This window comes from Triturus cristatus, chromosome 9, assembly GCF_964204655.1.
Source record: "Triturus cristatus chromosome 9, aTriCri1.1, whole genome shotgun sequence".
In the NCBI taxonomy this organism is placed as follows: Eukaryota; Metazoa; Chordata; class Amphibia; order Caudata; family Salamandridae; genus Triturus; species Triturus cristatus.
The window spans coordinates 149,147,439-149,159,992 of record NC_140592.1 but is presented as its reverse complement, the minus strand read 5'-3'; the positions used below and the strand labels follow the sequence as shown (position 1 = coordinate 149,159,992).

The window sequence follows — 12,554 nt, the reverse complement described above, 5'->3', positions numbered from 1 at the left end:
GGAGTCTGCCCCCATGCGAATTGTCCACTAAGGGAGGTCTTGCAGCACATCTTTTGACTCCAAAGACATCTGCGAAGTAAGACAACTTGCAAACGTGCAAGTCCAACACTAGATAGCAGGAGTAATCAAAGCATGTGAATTTCCAGCTCTGCACCCAACAAACAGAGTAAGTACCTTTTTCACTTTTTCAACTGCCTCATATTTCTTGAAAGTTTGAAAAAAAGTATACTCCATAAGAGTACGGAACTCTTTTAACTCTTGCAAGTGAGGTTCAAGAACCACATTTCTGGTCCTTGAACCACTGCAGTTCATAACCTTTGGGCCGTTGATGTCACTACTGCCTGGGGCTGTTGATCCATTTTGTTGCTTTAGGCCATTAATCCTTAATAATGCTTTCAGCCATTGAGCTTTTTTTACTGTATGAAGCCTTGTACTGTCATTCCTGCCTGGGCCCATTGATGCTCAATGCTGCTGCTACATTGGGTAATTGAGGCTTGGGAGTGCTGATTACAATAAAACAAATCCTTGGGATTTAATTAAAAATAAGTTAGATATAGTTTAGTAAAAGTTGATTTGTGGCAATAGTGGCTAAAGTGCAAAACCTAAAAAATGGGATATTCACTAGTTAAGTAATACCTTATCCTTCACTCCTGCACCTTCATAAAGTGTGAAAGGGGGGATGCATGCATCAATATCTAAGCATTTGAAGGTTTGAGTGACCACATTGATGGATTGATGAAGTGAATCAGCAATTGCACACTGATTTCTTTGGCTCCATAAATATTTATATTCACTGAAAGTTTTTGATAGTGAGAAATTGACCAATAAGTTGGTCACGTCTAGTTTAGGTCACTAAATAGTCCTTTAAAGACACTGTATGGTTGTAGTTTTGGTATTGTGTGTTCTACTGCTTTTCAATTTTAAAGCACAATTGTGTCCATGATTCAGCTGTAGTGGTAGGCTTTGAGGTGCAATAGATGTTGTATTGTGATAATATATGTGTGATATAATGTGTGACTTCAACATGAGTCCATGGTGAGGTGAGGATTAAGTTTAAGTTACTACCTTGACTGGTGAATTTCCTTTCTTCTTAGGTTCTGTGTTGTAGCCACTATTGTCCTGCCAATTAAAACTAAACCTGTATTTTTTGTATACCTCTCTTTATTTTATAAATCAACTGTGCCACTGCCAATATCTGGTGAATATGCCTCTGAAGCTTCTAGTCTATGTGAAATGTCAGCAAAAGAGTTTAGTAAGACAGCTACACATTTTGAAGACTTTTGAAATAAATCAAACAAATAAGTTTGAAATAAATGCAATGTTCATCTAAAATACACTGAATGATTTGTAGCTCTTTCATATGTGTTGTGAGAGACAGTTGTGGAAAATACCAATGCTCTCCGTGGGCTTTGGGCCAGCCAGTGCTTACTATTGGTTGGCTTTCCTTGTCATTCTCATTTGCTTGCTTCTGATTGTATAACTTTACTACTTCTTCTTGTGTTTGGTCCTCACCTGGAGGATAGCTTCTGTACCACCACTTTGATTAGATGGCTTGTATGCTTCCACTTCTCACATTCACAGAACTACATTTTCTTTTTCTTTTAGTACTGAGAGAGTGCATGTGTTTTCCTGAACTCTTCCATGTGTGAGGCTTCCCTTTTCAATTATCCACCCCCTGTGCACTTTGTGTTGCTCTCTCCTGCTCCCTAGCTCATCCCTTGCTTACCCAAACCGCACCCCGGCCAGCATTTTTAGTGTTAATTTATAGTTTTGTTTAATTCCCACTCACCTAATGCTCCTCAATTGCTTCCTGACATTGACATATGACATCCAGCCACCTGTCTCAGTGTTTTTTAAAGTTTGAAAAAATGTATTGGAGGGTGTGGCAGCTACAATTTGCTACTGGGTTCCTTTTTTATGGTTTTTTTACATGCATTTGTGCATGTTCAAATTAATATCAGTTTTTACCTCTCAAGATTGGCATCCACCATCTAGAAATGGTGAATAAAAAAGTGAACAAAATGGCAGGTGCATCTTTCCCTAGGTGCGTGCATGCATGGTGACTCTTGTGCACCAATAGATCATTATGCAGAGCCACTGTCACTTCATGATGCAAACATGCCCATGCACGATTACAGGTGTGAATACACAGCGTTGTACTTTTCAATTTTTTCCTTTTGCTGTTTAAAACAATTTGTGTTACTGATGCTGAACAGAATTGGCAAAAAACATTGACAAAGCCTATTGATCTGCATTGTTAGCCAAAAGGAATGATATCTTTTGGCTTTGCTTCCCAATTAATGAGGTTTGCACATGTTACAGTCATTCCTATGTTTACTAACTGGAGATGAATATTGGCGTTGTAGCTGTTTTGCGGCCAATTTCCAAAAGCATTTAAGAGTACTACAGGATTCTACTACTTGACCATTGCAAGCCAATTCCACCTACGGTCCAGATGTGAGGAGGAGGTGGAGAGAACTAGGTGGAGTGATGAGTGCAGATGAGAGAAAGTAGAAGACCTCGGTTTAGGTGTGGTTCGGCATAAGACACCTCCGAACCATCAAGTGATGAAGGGCAGAGAGGCAATTATAGAAGCCTGAATGGAGGCAGGAGAGTGGGTTAGAAAAGAGAGATTTGTTTGTGTGGCATACATCTGTGGGCGGTAGGAGAAGCTGAAAGAGGAGATCATGTGACCAATGGATGTGGTGTAGAGGCAGAATAGGGTGGGACTTCGATTTAACCTTTGGAGAGATCATCTTGTAAAGAGGTCGCTGGGGAGAAGTGGTCAGCAAGGTATGAGGGGTGCCTTCATAGAGCAGAACCCATGATGTCATAGTTGTGGAGGGAGAACATTAATGTGGGGTAATTGGCAGTGTGAAATGCTTCCCACAGATCAGCATGTGACGTAGAAGAGGGTAGATGATATGTGACTGATTAAATAAAGGCCATCGAGGCCTGGCTGGATAGGGTTTAGAAGGTTGGTGCAAGAGAGATTTGCTGTGAAGCAGTTAAAATGGACGCGTTGGTGGAGAAGAAAAGAAGAAGTGCTACAAAGTAGTAGTTAGGAAAAGAGGAACGTGTATTCTTACTGTTTTCTTGGGTAAGGGCGACGCAACTCCAGTTTCGTAACTTTATGGCCAGGTATAAGATGGAAGGAAGTGGTTGAATGGAAGTTTGAAGGAGAGAGGTAAAGGTTCAGCAGTGTGTGTCTGGGGGGGTCATATGGGGTGCACAGAAACAGCCTGCCGGGACATCTTAGAAATGCCTCGGAGCTCCTCTCGTATAGAAAGGGACTCAAGACTTGGTTATTTATGGAGTAGACCCCGCTTTCTTTTCAGGGGTCAGTAGACGGCGCCAGGACGTCCTTGGGCATAAGTGCGCTTTATAAGCTTCTAAATAAATAAAAAAAATAAAGTAGATTTCTGCGGGAGGTGAACTCCATTGGTAAAGTGATGGAGACGTTGGAGCGTAGGTGCGTGAGGGTTGGTTGCCTGCATTCCGGGGTATGGAGGTGGATAAGCGACGTGTAAAGTAACAAGGGTGTCGCTAACAATGGTGACCCTGAAAGAAAGGCAAAATCCTTAGCTGAGAGTCAGAAATGTGTGATAGGTGATTGTTGAAGACATTTCTGCTCTGGCAATCCTGAAGCATTTTTTCTTATAAATAAAAAAATTACTATTCCACCATCATAAAGCCAATCGAACCGGGTTTGTCAAGTACACCAGACAGGAGCTGTGATTCCACACGTCAGCACAGGTGTCTTTACTCATAGGCGGGGCAAACCAGTTCCTTTAGTTGTCATGATAACCATTGTGTGTCTGGTGACGGACACATCACCCAAATAGAATGGACCACGGTCCTGAATATGGCGCATCCACTGCTGTGTTAACAAGATAAGCTGCATTCCATCAATTTCAGTCTGCCTGGTTTAGTGCCAGGCGTGAAGCAAGCGCTGCCATCTTGATTACTCTTATTATTTTTACCCATAAAGCTTGAATTTACAACTCACAGCACTGAATGCACTCGCTCAGCGTCTTTCTCGTATGCTGGAATCACATTATGCAAATGCTTGACAATAAAGTTCCCTTTTCCATTTTGCACATTTCATTTCTGCTGCAGAGTTAAAAGGGTTTCTGCTCATAAAATATTCTTGACCTTTTTTTTTCCAGAAGCAAGCCTCGTTGACGGCGGAAAACAGCCTTTTCTGCAGCAACCTGCTGTTCTTAGACAAAGGAAAGTCCTGGCACAGAGTCTGGGTAACCATTCCAAGGAGCGAGCCCCAGGTGTTATATCTCCAAGGGAGTGTTCAGGTAAGGGGGGCGTTGGCTGTGGATTGCTGCAATGATGCAAATAAAACTTGTTAAAGAGCAGCCAGATAAAATGATGTACTTTCCTCATCCCACTCCACTTCCGGCCAGCTCATTACCAAATTCTTCAGTCACTTGTCACTTTCATAAAAACAAAAAATCCCTTTTCTGCTGCTAAATGAAAAATGAATTATCACAAAAAATATCAAGTGTATGAAGTGGGAAAGTTTTTTATATTTTCAAGGTTTCATCGATCAGTTTTATATGATGTTTGTATTTTTGTAAACAAAATGGCCTAGCCTTGAGCTCTCTCTCTTCCTCACATCACATGAATTATCCCTCAACATTGCCGTATTTTGAGCCCTGCTCAATGCGGCCATGTTAAGTATACAGCGTCGAGTGAATTGCTTGCTTCTCCTGCAGTTTTTCGACAGTGGTGGGTTTGGAGGATTTCTGCTGTGCCACCCGGATTTCTGCTGTGCCGCCCATTGCCAGCTACACAGAAATACACCAAGTGGTAAATGACTGCGCAGCGATTTCATGCACCCCTATTTAAAAGCGTGCAGGGGCTGCCCTACCTCTGAGAGGTGACTGAAGGTATCTAAAGAGAAGGATGGAGTCTCTGACTGTACACACCTGCCAGGATTCCCTTGAAAGGGCAACTGCATGGGTAATGGGCAAAAAGCCAGCAAGTGTGTCCATGGGCATGCTGATAAAATCTACACCGGCAAATGCAGGCTGACCTTGGAAGAGTGCCAATTTATTAGTTCACCAAATTGGGGAGGACTGGGGTGGAGGGGGTGAGGGCAGGCCACGTGGGCCATTGGGAGTTTCCTTGCCATCTTCCCAAAGCCTCCACAAGAGGGGCACCTAAGACCTTTCTCTAGGCAGTTTATATTTTCTACATGGTTCGGGCAGAGGTGCATGTTTAGTGATGGGATCATGCACCAGGTCGTGCGGAAATGCTCCTCTTTGCATCAGGCAAACTACCATGCACTGGTTACTCCCCATTGTGAACCTCCAGTCACCAGAGCCGCTGCATTTATGATTGCCTATCCCCTGCAAATGACCACATTGGCCTGGACATTTTTAACGGTGCTCCTTTTCTGCTGGAGCGCTTGCTTCTCATGGCGCAAACAGTCAAACATGACAGAAAATGTAACTTTAAAGCTAATAATGGATTTATTGAAAAAGTTAAATCCTGTTCCATCTTGCATGTGTGATAGGAAGGATGGGGCAAGGAATTTTTGGATGTAACAAATGTCATATTTTTGCCAATTGTCAAAGTTGGCTTTTAGGCAAGAGTGTGCAGAAAATACAATATATGTCATCAATGAGAACTAGTCTATCTAGACGTGATATAGAACTCAGAACTGTATGATCGGTAATAAAAAGAAAAATCTAATTTCTTTTTATAAAGCCCTCACCCACCAACCTAGTTGGTGGCATACTTCATCATCGGGCCCACCCGGTGACACTGAATGTGTCCCGAGTGTGCTACAACGCCTGTATTACATCGGAGCAGGTATATTGCTGAGTGTGCGGTGATAGTGAGGTGGAGGTGAAGTTTAAAAACTGTCCAGTGGTCCCATTACCCAAAGGGTTTATCTGTAATGTGTGGGCCTCTGGCAGTAATGAAAACAAGGCGGTGGTAGTTAGGAACTCCTGCATCCAGTGGGTGGTCTACATGTTTCAGCCAGGCCTTAATTATTTATTGGCTTTCCTCAGGACCTTACATCTATGTGAAATGTGAAATCTACTCTAAATTGCATGTTTAGGCCCAACATGTGTTGCACGCGCTAAGGTGCACTATGTGTGAGAAGGGGATTCTCTCTCAGGGCATTCACTAGCGATTTGCAGCGAGTGCCCCATGAGATTCCAGCAGGGGTTCTGGCTTACATAGTTGTTCAGGACCTTCGTGAAGACCTGGTGTGCTGCGTCGGATCTCCGAGGATACAATAGTCAGGAAACTGTGGTTTGTGACAGTGAGACCTTTTTCTTTGTCAAAACCATCAGCTTATCTCGCCTAATAAGGAAGAGGCCCGACAGAAAAGTTTCAGAAGTTGCTCAATGAAAAACTTAGCTTTTGATTATGGGTATGGTGGAGCAGAATTCCCGAGGGGGATACCCCTTCACCATAGTGCAAGTGGTTCGGTGTTTATGAACATAAAATTACTGGAATCCACACATGGCAAAACTGCAGCTGGAAAGGGGCAGGGGCTGCAGACAGTGGCACAGCTTGGTCATGTGTGGTTCTTACAGCACCATGAAGGGAGCAGGCAGCTCATATATGCTTCCTGTAGCCATGGGCACTTGTCCAACCTCCGGCCCTCAGGCGTCCAGCAACCCTGATTCCACTTGCCACCTTCTCTGAGCAGGTGGTAAACGAAACCGGAAATGTCCCACTGTTGGGTTGAGAATAGGGCAAGAAATGTTGTATTATGCACTATTTCAGGGTCAATAACATATAATGCCCACTATTTGGCCCTATGGCACCTGCCAAGATAAGACTTCCTCTGTTACTTTGAACTCAGTGTGCAAGTTATTTGCATGTCTGTTGTGAACATTATGGTTGATGAAGCTAACCATAATGGGTGAATATCAGGTTTGTAGAAGCATTTTAAAGCTTTATCTTAAACTTATATTAAGGCCTTACAATCGCTAGCCATATTGTCATGTTAGCTGTGTGTTTCCATTTAATTCACTTTTTAATTTATTTGGTGTATTGGGATAGAAAAGCCCCTCGCATTATGATAAATGTGCACTGAATGCCCCAGCTGCAGTGATATCTGGATCCTTAGTAATGATTTTTGTTAATGGGCAAACACAGATCATGCGTGTCCGCAATGACCTCGGCCTCTTTCATGGACTGCAATCTTCTTATACCAGAAAGGGCACCCAAATTGCTACCATGAAGTGGTGGAAGGGTTCTGTCATCACAGGGAGTTAGGTAGCACAAGCAGAGTGGTGGCAGTATACAGTGTTTTACATTTTCAGTGATCAGTAGCGTGAACAGACTTTGTTTTACCCGTGTCGCAGGGTTAGAGCCTTCAGGCGCACTCTGGTAAATTTCCACTCCATTGGCTTAACTCATGCTTTGTTTGCATTGGATTGTGTACAGTGCTGGGGTGCCTCTGAAACGGCACAGTGCATCAGGAAATAGCGCACACAGTTGCTGTGTGCACTGGGATACATGTGTGCCTGCAGAATGGTACAATGCATCAGAAAATAGCACGCATGGTTGCATGTGCACATGGGCTATGTGTGGGCCTGTGAGCTGGTATAGGAGATAGCGTGCAATGTTATGTGAGTGCACTAGAATGTACAGATGCCCACGCATGGGCACAGTACATCGGATGCTCTGCATGGGTATGTATATGTACTTGCAATAGGTAAAATACATGAACGACACTGGGTTCCGTTTTGGGTGGCCCAGACCTTGCTGGAGATTCATACATAGGTAAAGGTTTTCCCTAGACGGACTTGTGGATTGCTGCATTCTTGAGAGCTGCCTCAGACACACATTGGAAGTAGGAAAAGCTGACCTCTTCTGTACACATCAAAAGAGGCTCTGTGATTCTAAAAGGAGGCAGCAGGTCAAAGGGGCCCGGGTACATCTGAGAAATAGGGCTAATAAGAGAATCACAATTAGTTGGTCTGCTGCCCTTTGGTAACCTTTTGATGGACAAATCACTGGGACTGCCATCTGGGTGTGAACCTCTAGACCAAGCTTTTCCAGTGAGTAGCTTGTGAGCTACTGGATGCTCTCCAGCTACCTGCAAGTAATTCTTCATTATGCATTCTAGCTCACTGAGTTGGAAACTTTTGCTTAGTTGAATTTATATATGTTTGTGAAACTGTGTACTCAAGGCAAAAATGTGTGTATTTGCAAAACTCCTAAGCTAAAGTTTGAAGAAAAATGATCCTCACCCCTCTGATTAACCAAGTCCTGGCATCAGGGATCTACCTCACGGCCTGGAAGACCGCATGCATTAGGCCAATTTTGATGAAGATCACATTAGAGCCTACCGAACCTAATAACTACCGTCCGATCTCGGGTCTACCATTTGTAGCTAAAGTCCTCGAAATCTGTCAATAAGTCACTGACAGAATAATTAGAGAGCAACAGGCTATTGGATTCAACTCAACTTTGGTTTTCGGCCAAGACACTCCACTGAGTCCGCCTTGACTGTGGTCTCTGAGGGGATCCGGAGAGTAGGGGATGGTGGGGGCAGGGTAATTCTCGTTCTCCTCGATTTGTCGGCCACATTCGACACCGTGAATCACACAGTGTTGGTGCGGCGACTATGGGAGGTGGGAATTGTTGACTCGGCTCTGGCCCTCTTCTCCTCCTTTTTGCAGGATAGGAAACAGAGTTTGAAGTGGGACGACTTAGAATCGGATAGTTTCAATCTGCCTTGTGGTGTTCCGCAGGGGTCAGCTCTGTCCCCGACGTTGTTTAACGTCTATGTAAAACTGCTAGCAACACTTGTTAGGAAACATGGTTTCACGTTTGTGTCATATGCCGACGACTCTCAATTGGTGATATCCCTGTCAGATAGGCTTGAGGCTACAGCTGCCAGTTTCCACTCCTGCCTAAAGGACATCATGGAGTGGATGAGTCTGAGCTTTTTGAAGATAAACACAGGAAAGACTGAAGTGATCGAGTTTGGAAACGGGACATCATCATTATGGAACAAGTCCTGGTGGCTGCTAGAGGCTGGGGAATGCCTGCATCCTGTCAGGAAGGTTAGGAATCTCTGAATTATTTTCGATGATAAACTTAACATGTCAGCACAGATTAAGAGCTTAACTTCTGCCTGTTTTTTCCTGCTAAAGACCCTTCGCACAATCTTCCCTTTCATCCCCCCAAACTACAGAAGACGGTTATGGCGGCCCTTTTTTTGTCCAAATTGGACTATTGCAATGCGATGTTTTTGGGCATCGATAAACACCAGATTAACAAATTGCAATCGTTGCAGAATGCGGTGGCACGATTAATTCTAAAGCTCCCTAAGGGTCACCGTACGTCGCATGGAATAAGAGCACTACATTGGCTCCCCGTGCGGCAGAGAATCGAATTCAAGGCACTCTGCCTGGTGCACAAGGCACAATATGGTGGGGGCTCAGATGATCGACAGGAAATGTTCAAGCCCTATATTCCTTCTCGAAACCTACGATCGGCCAGTCTTGGCCTGATCTGCACCCCCAAGTTCCGAAGGGCAGATGGGGTGGCCGTTCCCTGTCCTGCTGTGCGAAAAAACTGTGGAATAAGCTGCCAGCGGCACTGAGACTACAACCCAACCTTTTAGTTTTTAGGAAGGCCTTGAAAAACCGATTGTTTACTCCTGAGTAGATTTAGCTCAGCCCCTGCTTTTGCCTACACTCATCAGCGCCAAGACGCCTCGACATTCGAGTGCTTAATAAGTCCCATATCATCATCATCATCATCAAAGTATATTTAAAGCTGATTTTTGAGTGATAAATCATGTGTGGAGACTTAAAATTATTACCTGGTTGCCAGGGGCACTGCAGCTGCAGATTGCATTTATTAGCTACATAGATGCATTCCAAACTGACAAAATGTTTTTACATTACTTCTAGCTACCTTGCCCAATCCACTGCAGGCTGATCACTGCTGGTAATCTTGCATAAGGTGGGCACAAATGTAATCTTTTCTGATGTGGTCACTATTCCAACCTCAATAATAGTAGCTCACAATGATTTTCATTGAACATAACTAACTCTTCTTACTAGACAAAAGGTTGGAGACCCCTGCTTTAGTCACTCTCATGGCCTGTGTTTGGGGCCATCGAGATTGAAGCCTGTCTTGCTGTGATAGGCTGCTCTCTGGAGGAAGAGCACAATACAAAAGTGGGCTCTTCAAAGTGGAAAATCCCCAGAACACAAACTTCTAAAACAGAGATGCTAAATCACAAGTGTGTCTGGAAATGGTTTCTGAAAAAAGGGCTGTTGAGGCTCCCAAACGGTCAAACAGAAGCTGTACATCAGCTCGGTGAAGCTCATCAATATGAGTTAGGCCTGTTGTGACCAGGACTGGGAAATAAAGGTCTGCCAGTCTCCCAAGCTTGGTGAGGGGTACCACCCAGGAGAATCGAGAACACTCTACTGGAGCCTGGAGCACCAGCCGTTGCCTGACTCTAGACCAGTGGCCCCTATGAAAAGAAGATGATTGCCTGAAGGGAGTGACGTCCAGAGCATCCCTGGAGCAGTGTGTAAAATTCTGGTCCACCGAGAACAGCGTGCCAATCGGGTTGTCTGCCTTTGTGCACTGTGCGATCCCTGTATGCCGGGTGGAGACCACAGATAGAACTGGACAGCTGCACCAATTGGGTGTGCTTGTGGTGTGACCCCTGGATGCCAGGAGGGCGCTTGGCTGAGAGAAACAGTCGCCGCCCTGGTGCCGTACTGCCACGAAGGGAAGGTAATTTGCCCCTGGTAGTGCTGGGATCTGAAGAGGGCCATTGCCGCAGTTATGCTGCTAAACAATCCTGTATGTCAGGAGGGCATCGCAGGGAAGACTAGGGGTCATTACTGTCTGTTTGCAGTGGAGACCCCCTACACATGAGGAGGGGGCTGAAGTCCAAGAAGAGGACCCTCACCCATGTACATCATGCAGTTGTAATCACCTAGTGGATGGGAGGAGCACTGTGGACATTTGCGGTCACACATTCCATAGTTCTGCTCGCCGCCAGGCCAGGAAGGTGTGGCTGCTGACTCCGGACCTCCGTTCATGTGAGTGTGGGTAAGACTGATACCAGGCTGTCAGCCCTGGGGGAATTTGGTCTCAATTATGCACCCAGGCATGGAGACATTGACATTTGCTAAAAGCCCTAGAAGTCTTTTAAGACTTGAACTTACTAGAAGGACCTAGCTTAGATATCACCCATGTGAATGGGGAATAACCATCATTTATAGATGAAGAAGTGGGACAGAAGCTGATCCAGGTAATGCCATCGGGCCTTCCTTAAGAACCCCGTGTATATTTTTTTTAAGTGTGTTGCCTTGTACTTTGTGTTAGTAGATAAATCAGCCTTTTACATTAAACAAGTATATGACTTCACAATCAATTATAAGGGTAGCTGGTCGTATTTTGAGTTGTGAGTCTGTGCTCACTTTACACCGACCTCCTCCAGGAAAAGCCCTGGACTGGTCGTCCCGCTTTACCACTGAGAGTTAGGTGCTGGCAGTCTACTTGTCGCAGATGCTTAGAGCCCATAGTAGGCTGGGCCCTGGGACATCCGCAGTAATGGGCTTAAACCACCATGCTTGGGCCCAGTAGCTCCTTCTTGCTTCGTGGGCCTCTGAAAGGGGTACTGACATGGTGATATATATTCCATCCTTCTGCTAAACAATCCCTTCCCTGTTGTGTATGGCCCTTACCCATGCACAGTGGGGTTTGATCTTGGGGCCTAGCTGTAGTGGTTGGTCTTGTGCTGTGTATGGAATGCAGAGTCTGGCTGAAGGCCGCATGCCGTTGGTGGCCAACCGTGCTGTGCAGGGTTTCTGGCCATGTGCAGTGGTTGTTGGCCAAGATCCGATATTTTGAACTTTTTTTTTTATTGGTGGAATTTTCTTTAGTGATGTTCCATCTTCTTGTTTCAAATCTCTCATTTCTCTTCTCCACACCACGCACATGTTTTGTGATGCAATTAAAAGCTTTTCAGTAGGGGTTGTTATCCTATTATGCTTACTGCAACAGCTGTGCAACAACATTTTGCACTAATTGTGCTCCTTGGCTTTCTTGTAGTTTTTATTTTAATCTACTCTCATTGGAACCACACAAGCTCCTTTTTATACTTCAGTTTGAGCTGCTAATTCAACCGTACACCAGCAAAGTTCCAAAGGAGTACAGACATCAGTCCCCTGCTTAACATTTGTTAGCGGACTTTGAAGGTTACCCTCCTCGCATTGCATTTTGTTTCTCCTAGAGACTGAGTGAAAAAATCCCAAATGGTCATATTTAGTGGTGGCCGGTAATTGTGACGGGGTAGGACACACACACACACAACACACACGTTTTCACACCCAAGGATTCCCAAATACGGACACACACATTCACACCCATTCACAACACTCAATCACAACAAATTAATTTATACATACAAGCACGCACCAAACATTCAAAAACATAAAACGTAGCTGCCCTACAGCTCCTGGAGAGGAAATCCGCAGAGGTTCCAGGAGGGTTGGGACGACAGCCTTCCCTCATTGGCTGACCTCAGG

At 44.7% G+C, this 12,554-nt stretch overlaps 1 protein-coding gene across 1 annotated transcript in view; it reads left to right on the top strand.

The window, feature by feature from the left end:
• Positions 1–12,554, top strand: part of FGD3 (FYVE, RhoGEF and PH domain containing 3) — a 555,238-nt gene that overhangs the window by 532,247 nt on the left and 10,437 nt on the right. The window contains exon 18 of the mRNA XM_085624596.1: positions 4,170–4,310. Coding sequence (XP_085480722.1) covers positions 4,170–4,310 — 141 coding nt within the window. The remainder of the gene's footprint in view (positions 1–4,169; positions 4,311–12,554) is intronic.